General features: G+C 61.7%; 1 protein-coding gene across 1 annotated transcript; it reads right to left on the bottom strand.

Moving 5' to 3' along the window:
* Positions 1–259: 259 nt before the first annotated feature.
* On the bottom strand, positions 260–9,649 carry TBX2 (T-box transcription factor 2). Its single transcript, XM_045984138.1, has 7 exons — positions 8,968–9,649; positions 7,593–7,860; positions 6,482–6,628; positions 5,210–5,286; positions 4,946–5,109; positions 3,839–4,476; positions 260–1,684 (listed from the first exon to the last, which is right to left on the bottom strand). The coding sequence occupies exons 1-7, from the start codon at positions 9,360–9,362 to the stop codon at positions 1,232–1,234; spliced, it is 2,142 nt and encodes a 713-aa protein (XP_045840094.1). The 5' UTR covers positions 9,363–9,649; the 3' UTR covers positions 260–1,231.
* Positions 9,650–11,580: the final 1,931 nt, after the last annotated feature.

The following is an 11,580-nucleotide window of genomic DNA, read 5'->3' as shown; positions in this document are numbered from 1 at the left end:
CCGGCCCGGGAGGCTGCCCGTGCGCGAAGCTCGGGGGGCTCGATGCTGCTCGGCGCCTCCCGGCCCAGCCCGCGGCCCTCGCCGGCGCCGCCCGGCCTCGCAGCTCCGCCCGCGGCCCCAGCCCGCTGCCGCTCCCGGCGTGCAGCTGCTGCCGAGCAGGGGGCGCCCAACGTTTTGTCCCCGCCTCCAGCCCCTCCCTACGCACTCGCTGCGCCCCCTGCCCCACGCGGCCCACAGAGCGCACAGCGCCGTTCACTTCGCATTGCAGCGTTTTATTGTTTTCTCGCGTTTTTGTCTTTTCGTCTCGCTCCGTAGCGAAAAGTGAAAACCTGAGGTGGAGCCCGCGGGCCGGGCGAGCAAAGCCCGGGCGTGGGGGGGGGGGGGAGCCGAGGGGCTGGCGGGTGGGAGTTCCTCCGGGGTTCGGGGCTTCTCCCGCAGCCAAGGACCCCCCCCGCCCCCAACCAGCCCTGTACAATATAGATGCTCATGTAAAATGAAAAGAAAATTTAAATGCTATGAGTTAATCTCTAGATATTATGTACACCGCAATGTACACCTTTGAATAAATTAATACCAATTTGCATATTCTGGGAACCTTAAAGCTTATTTACACAAATTACCATTTATTTCATAAATATCTTTTTTTCCCCCCCTGGAGACTCAAGGCCGAAGTGCCACTCCCTCCGCTGATCCAGGGGTGGGAGGGGCGCCTGTCTTTTTGGGGGGAAGAAGTGGGAGGACTAAAGGAACAGGTCCCTCCCAGCTCAAGTCTACACTGACTTCAGTCTTCACTGAGCCCAGCATCCCTCACTGCAGATTCTCAAGCGGTCCAGGCCCAAGACTAGGTGCTCTGGGCTTCTCTCCCAGGCTCCCATCCCTGACTCCTGCACCTTCTGGCTCTAGAAGAGACAGATGGGCGGGAGGACGAGGCCTCCCCACAGCGCTGGAGGACCCAGAGGTGCCCCTGGCCAGTACCACCTTGACACTGGAGCGGATCTGGCCCGTGACCAGTGGTTCCTAAGCGACTGTGTTCCCGGCAGCCGGATTCCTTGTGAGGCCCAGGGAAATGTCCCAGGCCCCGGGTGGCTGGTCGGGCCTCTATTCCGGCTGCTGCAGCCTGCTTTTGCTCCTTTATTTAAATAAATACCCATTCTGTGCTGTACACGTCCCAAGCAGCAGGGGCAGGCAGCCCGGGAGGTCTGCGTGGCAGCGGAGCAGCTGGGCAGCCCCCTCACTTGGGCGACTCCCTGCCGGGGGAGAGGGCTCGCTGGCTCTCCAGCCCACTCACCAGTCTCTGGATGCTCTGCAGTTCACTGGCCGCCTCTTTGGCTGAGCCGCTGGGTGACAGGGCACCCCGGGAAGGGGCCCCAACCTTCCGGAGAGCTAGCTCCGGCAGGGGGCTGGGCTCCCGGCTGCTGCCGCCTGCAGCCTTGGAGCCCTCCGCCGCCAGCCCAGTGGTGAGGAGGCTGGCGCTAGGCGGGATAGTTACCGGGATCTGGTAGGGGCTGAAACGCAGGCGGGGCCGGGCACTGCCCAGAAAGTGGCTCCGGGACAGGGAGCCTGCGGCGGCGGCAGCTGCGGCCGCAGCACTGGTGGCGGGCAGAGCAGACGCCGCGGCCGCAGCAGCTGCCATGTACGTGTAGGGGTAGGGGAAGAGGCCTCCGAAAGTGGGCATTGGGATTCCCTGAAAGAAACAGAACAAGACAAGGGTTAGGCATCCTGCCGGAGGTGTTCCGAGGGTAAGCTGGGTGCTGGGGGTGGTGCTACCCCAGGCATCCCTGCCCTACGTTTCTAGGAATATAAGCCCAGAGCTCCCAGAACCGGAACCCCAAGCAGCGCAGGTAGGCATGAGCCGATGTGCTGCGGTCAACCCCAGGTAGAAGGGCGCTCATTTCTGAGTATGATGCAAAGGTCTGGCGCCATCAAGCTCTGGGCCAGGTATTACAGTAAGAGTGAGGGAAAGACATGCCAGGTGGCTGCACTAGCATGGGCAAAGGCCTGGAGGCAGGAAACTGGGCAGGCAGAGAGCCAGGTGGCAAGCAGGCAGGTTTGGCTGTCTTGGGAAGTTCTGCTCACTTAGAACACTGTCTTCCCCAGCCCTTCTTTCTGGAGGTGCCCCCAAAGGACTGAGGAAGCACAGGCAGGAGAGGGGAGGAGCCCTATAAATTCTCCTTTTACCTGCCTGACTGCCCAGGGATCTCCTGCCTGGGCCAGGAGAAGAGCATAGATGCCAATCCATTTATAAACTGGCCTGGATATTCTACAGAGAACTCCTGGCCCCTCCTCAGTGGCAGCTGAGGAAGGAATGCAAAGTCTGCCTGTGGAGAGCACAGTAGCCAGGAAACCCCAGACAAACACCGTCTGAGTCCATGAGGCCTGACTTTTGGATTAGCTGACCTTTGAGATAATGGCTCCCTCCCCGGAGTATGGAGGTATGGGGAGGAGTGCAGGGAGCTGATTGCGCTGGGCTTCCAGGGAGCCTCAGGCCTGGCTCAGGCAGGGAGAAGGAAAGAAGTAGCTTAGTCAGGAATAAGCAAACATCCTTCCCAAAAAGGTCAAGCCCTACTGGGCATTCAGTCCTGGCATCTCAGGTGGGGAGGAAGGAGGGAGGCTTCAGATCTCCCCAAAATTGGCTCTACCTGAGGGCTAGGGTCAGGCAACCCTGGTTCAGGAACTTAACCACTAGCATGAAGCCTCCTGAGTGCTGGGTATTCTCCACCTGGCCCTGCACCTGTGGCCCAGGCTGTATCTGGAAGGCTGGCTTCCGCACAACCTCTCGGACGCCCATGCTGGGGAGGAGGCATTCACATATACACAGAATCAAGGATGTAGGTTAAACCTCCAGGCCCTACGTTCCATTTTCCCCGAGGCTTCCTTGCCATCTCAGAGCCACACATACGTGATGTGAGTGCTTCACTCACTCCACACATCCCTGACACTGAGCTCTGTTAAAAACCCATTTCAGAAACCCCTTCCCCCTCTTAAAAATATTTGCTTCGGAACCAAAGGAGTCTTCTCAGACCTGAACTCCTATTTTCCCTCCCTTAAGATAAGATCTCAAGGGTTCACTTTGCCAGAAACCTCAGAGGGAAGAAAATGAATGTAGAGATTCCAAATCTTTCCACAGGGAATATTCCACCCAAACAACCAGAGACCGCTGCTCTCCCCATTGGATCTCCGCATTTTGCTGCTGGCCAGTTTCAGAAAGTCTCCCCTGGGAGCTCAGGATTTCAGCCTGGACCTGGGGAACTGAACTCCTCTTTCCTGAGATATGTGGCTGACGGAGTTGGGAGACCCAAGGTGGGGGGAAGGAACAGCCCTGTCCTTTGTCAGGTCAGAGGACTTCCTAGAGGGCTTGAAAGGAGCCAGAGGCATCTGAGAGGTGGGTCTTTGTGGCGGTCAGTTGTCCAGAAAATACTGCAAATTTTTCTACTCCCTTTTTCCAGGCATCATAGCCTTTCAGGGACTGACAGTGAGCCAAGAGCTTTTGCCTCCAAAAGAAGTGTCCTGAGGCCAGGAAAGCGGCCTTCCCAACGTCAGAAGCAAATCCAGTCTGTCAGAGGAAGAGTCTAATGGGTGCCACTCTGTGCTTAAGGCATAGGGAAGGAACCCCAAAGAGGGTCAGGGACTTGTCAAGAGTCAGACACAAGTAAGAAACAGTGTCCTGGCCAGACCCTAGACCTACAGTCTTAGTCTCCCCTGAATCTAGGCATCCTGGAGAGTGTTTGTCGGGTCTCCCCAGGACAGAGTCATTGCTGGCTGGGAACTCAGAGCACCCATGGCGCCCTCAGGCCTTATGCCCACCTCACTCTTTCTCCCTCCCGATCACAGGCCTTACCTGAGATGCCAGCATGTGCTGGGAGAGGTGGAAAGGGAAGGGCGCGGCGGTGTTTGCCGCGCTGGCCGCGGGACCCAGCCCGCCTGCGTCCAGCCCGGTGGCGGTCCCTGGCCCGCCTCCTCCACCACTGCCGCCGCCGCCCGCCACCGAGGCCAGCAGGTGACCCATGCCCATGGCGGAGAAGGCTCCGGGGCCCATGGCGAACTGTCCCGGGTGCAAGAAGAGCGGCTGGCCGGCCCCCAGCGGCCCGAAGAACTGCTGCCCGTGCAGATGGCCAGAGAAAGCCAGGCCCGGCAGGTGTCCGGCGCCCAGGGGGGACGCACTGTCCGTCTGCACCACCAGTGGCGCCAGGCCCGGCTCCTTGCCCTCGCCCGCCTCCTTGCGCCCGTCGTCCTTCCGCCTCGCTTCGGCGCGCTCCTTCTCCAGGCTCCGCAGGCCAAATGGGCCGTCCCCGCCGCTCTCGGACGGCTCCTTGCCCCTCTCGGGGCTGCGCCGCTCCCGGGTGCGCTCAGGTTCGGTCAAGCGAGGGGGGCTGCCGCTGTCCAGGGCCGGGCTGCGGCCTAGCGCCGGCCCCGCGCGCTCCTCGCTCAGCCTCTCCGGCTCTGGGTCGCTGTCCGCGGCACACGACTTCTCCTCGGCTGCGGGGAGAGAGGACGCGCGAGGTCACAGGAGCCCGGGAAGATACACCAGCGAGGCCTCCCCCGCGTCTGGGCTGGGTCGGAGAGACTGGGAAAGCCCCGCTCTCAGGGAAGCCGCATCCAAGGAGCTTCTAGCTCCTCGTCGGGCAGGGGGCAGCTGCACGTCACCTAATTTAAGGCCCCATATTACTGTTGGAGAAACTGAGCCATGTAAAGGAAACTCACTCCCAGAGTCACACAGCACCCGGGGCCTGGCTCGGAGTCCAGCCAGATCTTCTAGCTATCGGGGACCACCCTCCCAGGGAAGGCCTGGGTCGGATGCCCCAACCCAGACACAGTGCTGACGCTTCCCCCGGGCCCTAAGGTTACCCGGTTACCCGACGCTCAGCAAAGAGCCAGCCGGGCCCCCGGAGGAGACCCTCCCCTCCGTCCTTCCTCCACCCCCCCGGTCCGACTACTCGACCCTTACCTCGGGTCCGATGCAGGCGCAGGGGGCTAGGCGCTGACCCCGGGGAGGGTGGCTGTTCCCGCGCGGGGGCGGGGTCGCAAGACGAGGCGTCCGACTCCGCGCCGTCGCGCTCGGGCTTGCAGTGTTCCTCGTACAGGCGCAGGGACGGCAGCGTTAGCTGCTTCCTGGGGATGAGCCGAGGGAGCGGGTCAGAGGCGCGCGCACACAACCCCGCGGCCTGCTCGCTCAGGCACCCTCCCCAGAGCCGCCCGGCTCGCCCCTCACCTTTTCTCCCGCCGCCCATTCCCGGTGTCGCGGAAGCCCTTGGCAAACGGGTTGTTGTCGATCTTCAGCTGCGTGATCTGCGGGGGACCGAGGAGGCGGCGCCAGGTCAGGAAGCGGCTCCTCCAGCCTGGCCTGGGGCACCCCGAGGTCAGAGGCTGCCGGCGCGGAGGAGAGCCCGGCGAAGGGCCACCTGGTACCCGCCCGCCTGGGACAGGGCGCTCCCAGCCGGAAGGCGAGGTGAGGCCGGCTGGCGGGCCTCGCGGGAAGGCACAGGGTCTCTCCTCCTCCAAAAACTTCATTCGAGGCGTATTCTCTTATCTTGCACACACAAGCCCAGAGCTGTGCGCAGAGTCGGGATCTGCCTAAGCATGCACCCGGGCCCGCTCGGTCACTCAGGTTAAACAAACCCGGCGTAGGAGCAGGCGCGCACAGGGACAGCAGAGCACATGCTGGTCCACGCCACAGGCGAAAATCACAGTCACGGGCCCACGCACACGCAAGTATACACAGACAAAACAAACACGTGCCACGGAACCAAAGGAATCCACACACCTCCACACGTACCCAAGGCGCCCAAAAGGTTGCCCGCCTACCCGCATACACATCGTTTCACAAAGACAAAAAGAATGACCGGTTGAGCACTTGGACACTCTCCGGAGAGGGGTACACATGGGCACAGGCCCAGAGGGAGTGCTTCTCCGCCCCTCTAGAGAGAGGGCGTAGAAAAGCAGCAAGAAGAAAAACCCCTTTAACTTAAAGGAAAAGTCTCTAAACACTTCCCAAAGGGTTCAGGGCCTGGACGGATGGGGGAGGGGAACTTTGGGAACCTGTGTCACCTGTCCCACCCTCTGCCCTAGGTTTCTCTCGCTGGTTTCCCAGCCTCCGAGAAGCCAGGGTAGATTGCCTCCGGCTCCCTCTCTTCATTTAAATCCCCATCTCTGAGCCAAGAAATAAACGAATAAAATGTAAAAATGTCAGCGCGGTCCGGGGGTCTCTGCTAATTGCTAAGTAAACATCCCCACCCCAACGAGCGCCCAGCTGTTCCCCCGGCCGGGGAACCTGTGTGTGCGCATTGCGGAACTGGGAGGGAGCCTGGGGATTTCAGTGGGTGCTGCGCTTACAGTGCAAGACTTGGTGCTGGGGAGGGAGCTGTGAGGGTGCAGGGTGGGTCCTGGGGGCTGAGTGGGGGGGTGGTGGTGAGTGAAGATTTGGAGCCTGCAGGTGTAAGGGGGTATCAGTGCAGGGACTGGACCCGCTGCCCACGCAGCGCACCTTGTCGTTCTGGTAGGCAGTGACCGCGATGAAGTCGGTCTCAGGGAACACGTAGGTTCGGAAGGTGCTGTAGGGCAGCTTCAGGATGTCGTTCGCTCTCACGATGTGGAAGCGCGGTTGGTACTTGTGCATGGAGTTCAGGATCGTCTGTGGGGAGGGTGCGGGTCAGTCGGCAGCCCCCAGGCTTTGGCCCCAGCATTTCTACTCCCTGGGAGTCCCACCTCTTTCCAAGTCTCTCTGTCTTTCTTCGTCTGCCTCCTCCATCCCCTCCTTGGCGATTTTCTCCTGTGTTCTCTGCTCTTTTTCTTGCCTATATTTCTTTTTCTTCTATTTTTTCCCCTCAGTTTTCTTTATTGCAGTTTCTTTCTCTCTCCACTTAAAAAATGTATCCCAGTTGAAAACAAATAAAACAAAATAAAAACCCAATAAAACTCCACTCTTAACCTCTCTTCCTGGAATCATTGCTAAGCCCCTAGTAACTCCACGGACAGAAGATTTGGACCTTCCAGGGGCTCAGCAATGGGCAGTCCCTTTTGCCCCAACTCCCCCCTCCCATTCACTGCGGGGGGCCTGGCTCAGGAAGAAACTGAGAGAACCCCCAAAACTCCCTCCTCCTGGTGGGGCATCTGCCTGTAGGAGGAGAGAAAGGAGTCTTAGGATGTGAAGGGGACTGGTTTAACTTTTGAATCTCCCAGTTTGAAGGGGAAATGGGGACATTGGTCAAGGGAAAGTGTGAAGAAAAGCTGAGGTCGGGGACAGGACTTCCAAACTCAGCAGTTAAAGAACACAGGCTGCACAAATGAGTACCGGTCACACCTGCCTCCCGCTGGGCTCTAGGAAGAGCTTTGGAAGGCCGGACCCCAGCCGAGATCGTGAGCAGCCTGAAGCTGGCCGCCCCACAACCCCTTCATTCCCCAGGCCTGGAGAACGAAGCCCTCTGGGCCCAGGCTCAGTCAGCATGGGCCACAGGGCAGTGACCCGAGCAGGGGCACTCTGAGGGTTCGGCCAGCGCTCCCCTCTGGGGAATCCTGCAGCCTGCTCTCCCGCCCCCACCCCCTGCGGAGCCGGATGCAGTGTCCGACCCCCTTTCCTGCGCCTGCTCAGCACTCACGAAGCCATGCTTGTCGGAGATGTTGTTGGTCAGTTTCAGCTTGTGGAAGGCCACAGGCTTGGCCATCCACTGCTCTCCTGTGGCTGGGCTGTCCGGGTGGATGTACATGCGTTTGGGCATCTCTGGGTCGGCCTTGCCCGCCACCATCCAGCGCGAGTTATGGAACTTATACCGGCAATCATCAGCGGCCACAATGTCCATCAGCAAGATGTATTTGGCCTTCTTGTCCAGGCCGCTGACTCGCACCTTGAAGGGAGGAAACATCCGCCTGCGAGAAAGGGAAAGGGGAAGACTCCGTGGAACCCGGTTTTATGTCTGAGGACCCCACTCCAGGCATACACTATTGCCAGGAACTTCCCCATCTGAGTTTCCCTGTTGTCGCTCCTCTGCCCTCATATGACTGCCTGGGAGACCCCACCTGTGGTTGTTATTCCTGGGGGAGCCCATTTCTGCTGGTCAAACCCTCTCTTATTATATGGTTTCCCATGGGCCCTATTCTCACATCCTCAGGTCTGGTGACTGTCTTTCTCCCTCATCTGAGATGAAAGTCAATGTCCAGAAAACCCAGGCCCCCTAGAAATACACCTGCTTCTTTTGAATCTCCCCCAAATTCATTCGGGGGATATGCCCACTGGGACTGCAACTCCCAAAAATAAAACCAGAAGATGTTTGCTTGGGGAACTGGGTTACAGCCGAAGGAGAACCTTGCGCTTCGGGGGAAGAGGGTGAACCTGAGGCCTGGATTCTTGATGGCTGAGTCGAACGGTGGAGGGGCTCGGAACTGTGATTTTCTTCAGTCTTTAAGGCTGGAGCAGTGTGGGAGTAGGGGGCTTCTCACTCCTTGGGCCTGCACAAGGCTCCCAGCCCAGGTCAGGCTGCAGCTGGGCCCGCTTGGGGCTCACTGCCAGAACGGAATGGCGGGCTGGAATCCGCTGGCCAGCCTGGGCCTAGCATGGTGTGAGTTTCATTCTGGGTTCCCGGGTCAGAGGACAGTCCGGGAGATGCTGCATCTCCCCAGAGCTCCGAGAGTCAGACCCGGAGGCAGGAGAGCCAAGCGGCAGGGCTGAGGAGCCGCAGCCGAGATCTCGGAGACCCGCCCGGCCGAGCGGCAGGGCCTCCTCGGCTTTGAGACTCAGAAAGGTTGGGACTATTATTTAGGAGCGTGTTTTCGTTTTGTTTCATTCGGGGAACTTTGGTGTTTTAGTTTTAAAAAATTCGCTCAGTGCTAAATGAGAAAAGTCAACTTGGTTGTCTGTGGGAGCTAAGCGTGGCGCCCGGCCGGAGCCGGGAGCGGCGGGTCGGCGCCGGTGGGTGCTGTCGGGTCCCCCAGGCTGCCCTCCCGCCTGCATGCCCGCCGGCCAGCCAGCCGCCCTACCTCCCGGACTTGGTGATGACCATCTCGGTGCCCAGCTTGTGGAACTGGTCCCACAGCTCCTTGGCCTCCAGCGTCACCTTGGGGTCGTCCTCCACCTCGTCCTCGGGCTCCAGGCTCTTAAGCGAGCGCAGATGCGCGGCGGGAGGGTGCGGGCCGAGTGCCGAGACGTGCAGCCCCGCCTCGGCCGCCGCCGCCGCCGCGGCCGCCGCCGCCGCCGCCCCCGCCAGGCCCGGGTCGGGCAGCGGCTTGGCCAGCGCGCCGGGCGGCAGTGCGAGCGCCGGGAAGAAGGAGGGCTGCGCCGCCGCCAGGAAGGCGGACATGGGGAAGTCGGCCGGCCGTGGCGCGTGGAACGGGTGGTAAGCCATGGCGCTGGCCGCCAGCGCCGGCTCTCTCATCGGGACATCCGGCCCAGGCGCCCAGGGGCCGGGGCCGGGGGCGCGCGGCTCGGACCCCCGGCCCGGGCGGCGGCGCGCGCGGAGGAAGGGCGACCCGGGTGGCAGGCGCGGCGGCGGCTCCTCCCGGCTCCCCGTCCGGCGCACGGCGAGGGGCGCGGGGCTCTAGGCGCGGGGGTGGCGGGGGCTCTGCGCGGGGCTGGGCTGGGCTGGCCCGCTCCGGCGCCGGGGACCACGCGCGACTGGTTAGATCTTGTCGTGATCTCTGGAAAACTGTGACTATCTCACATGTCCTGCCCTGCTCGGATCCCCTGCGCTAACGAGCCAGGCCCCCCTTGATTGCTGATTTTACGCTTTTTGGACCAATTGTGGGTCTCCGGGGGCGGGGTTTTGACAGCTCAAGCCAAGCTCCGGCCGGGAGGGGGGGCCGGGGAGAAGGTGTCGGAAGCCTCAGCAGTAAGAAAACATGTCAACAGAATAAAATATTAACCAATGACGGGCCAGCGGGCCCCGAGACCCCTCCCCCTGCCCCGGCCCCCACCCGGCCGCCCGCGCCGGCGGCTGCCTGCGCCCGGACGCGAAAGCGCGGCGGGCCGACCCGACCCGCGGAAAGGGCCTGAGGCGGGGGGCGCCCGGGTCCCAGAGCCCTGGGGAAGGACCCCCAGCCGCACGCAGTCTCCAAGTGCAAAGCATTGACACGGCCCCGAGAGGAGAGGGGGCGCCCTCCTTCTCCTCGCCTGGCGGCCCAGCCGCTCTGGCCCGCGCCCCAGCTTGGCCTCCGACCCCGCTCTCGGCCGCAGCGCAGCCCGGGGCCCCTGCACTCCTGCTGGGACTGAAAAGAGAGGCCGGTGGGCGGGCGAGTCGGGAGGCGCGGGCGGCCGAGGTCCTGGAGCCGAACCCAGGTGGCGGGAGCCGGTGAGTGGAGCGGTGGTAGAACCCCGGTGGGGCCGGCGTGGGCGGGAGTGGGACGCGGCCTGGCGCTGGGGAAACGCGGGGACCTCTTAGCCCGCGCCCCCCACCCCTCAGGAAGACTCAGGAGGAACGTGGAGTTCCCGGCAAGCCCGGAATCAGCCCAGTATCTGTCTGCGTCCCGGATCCAGCCCTGAGCCCTCCGACAGCCGGGAAAGGCTCGGGGCTAGGAAGGTGTGCGCATCTTCCTCCAAGCACCGGGCGGCACGGCGTGGGCCGATCCCGGTTCCCAAATCCGTGACCCGCGACCCAACGAATTTTCGCCGCATCCGGTACCGGAGACCCAAGTCTCCCTCATCCTAAACAGCGGCATCCTCTCTCCGCTCTATGCCGCGTTCTTAAGAGTTTGTTTCCGTTTCTCCGGAGCGTACGTCTCCCAAGTTCAGTAGTTCGGAGCAACGAGTGTGGGGGTCGGAGTGTCTGGGCGCACCTGTGGTTGAATCCACCACCCCACCCCAGTCTTCGTTCTTCGCCAGCCCCACTATTTCCCCCGCCCCGTGGTGTGTGTGTGCGTGTGTGTGTGCGCGCGCGCACGGGCGTGTGTGTGTGTTGCGCCCAGTACGGTGGTGCACACTGCACGGCGTGATCCGCAACTTCAGGAGTGCGCCCAGTGAGTGAAGCGGCCACACACCTGCCTTGAATCGGGCTCGGGAGCTGACGTTCAGACTGATTCCTGGTGGTCACGTTCTAAAGGACAAGAAGGACCACATACTACACATGGATGGCACTCTTGCCCGCACATCCTATATAAGTGTGGGTGAGTTCGGCCAGCGCGGGCCCTGTGCCCGCATGGTAGGCGCGTGCAGCCCACATCCCACAGTGACCTAGGCAACACTGCCCAGCCACTGCACACACCCAGTCACAGGGCACCTTGTCGCAGCACTGTTGGACCTGGCATGTAAAGCCTGATGGCTTGGAGCAATGCCGATTAGTGACCAGCCAGAGGGGTTTGGCCTCCACGACCTTTTTGCTACTTCTCCAAGCCGGTCCTTTCACAGCTCCCTTACCCGGCTTGCAAACGAGCGCCGCCCCCACAGGGTTTCTCTTCACGACCCTGCTCCTGGCTGGGTCGCTACTCTCTGAGTGCCTCCTCTCTGTCCAGAACGAATCTTCCACTTCGCGCTGCGCAGTCTACGCAGATGGGGCAGAATCCGTTGCAGCTTTGCACAGGGAAAGTCCTGCCGGCTCCATTTAGGCGGGATATGGCCCCTCAGTGAGGGACGTGTGTGGGCATGTTTGCGCCGTTGGTGAG

This window comes from Meles meles, chromosome 18 (assembly GCF_922984935.1).
Source record: "Meles meles chromosome 18, mMelMel3.1 paternal haplotype, whole genome shotgun sequence".
Lineage (NCBI taxonomy): Eukaryota > Metazoa > Chordata > Mammalia > Carnivora > Mustelidae > Meles > Meles meles.
This window is presented reverse-complemented; position numbering and strand designations above follow the sequence as displayed.

Excerpts from the sequence above, each read along its gene's own strand:
- TBX2 (XM_045984138.1), bottom strand. The coding sequence starts at position 9,362 with ATGAGAGAGCCGGCGCTGGCGGCCAGCGCCATGGCTTACCACCCGTTC. Across the intron at positions 7,861-8,967 it reads GTCATCACCAAGTCCGGGAG|GCGGATGTTTCCTCCCTTCA; the intron begins GTAGGGCGGCTG and ends CCTTTCTCGCAG. Across the intron at positions 1,685-3,838 it reads AGCACATGCTGGCATCTCAG|GGAATCCCAATGCCCACTTT; the intron begins GTAAGGCCTGTG and ends TGTTTCTTTCAG.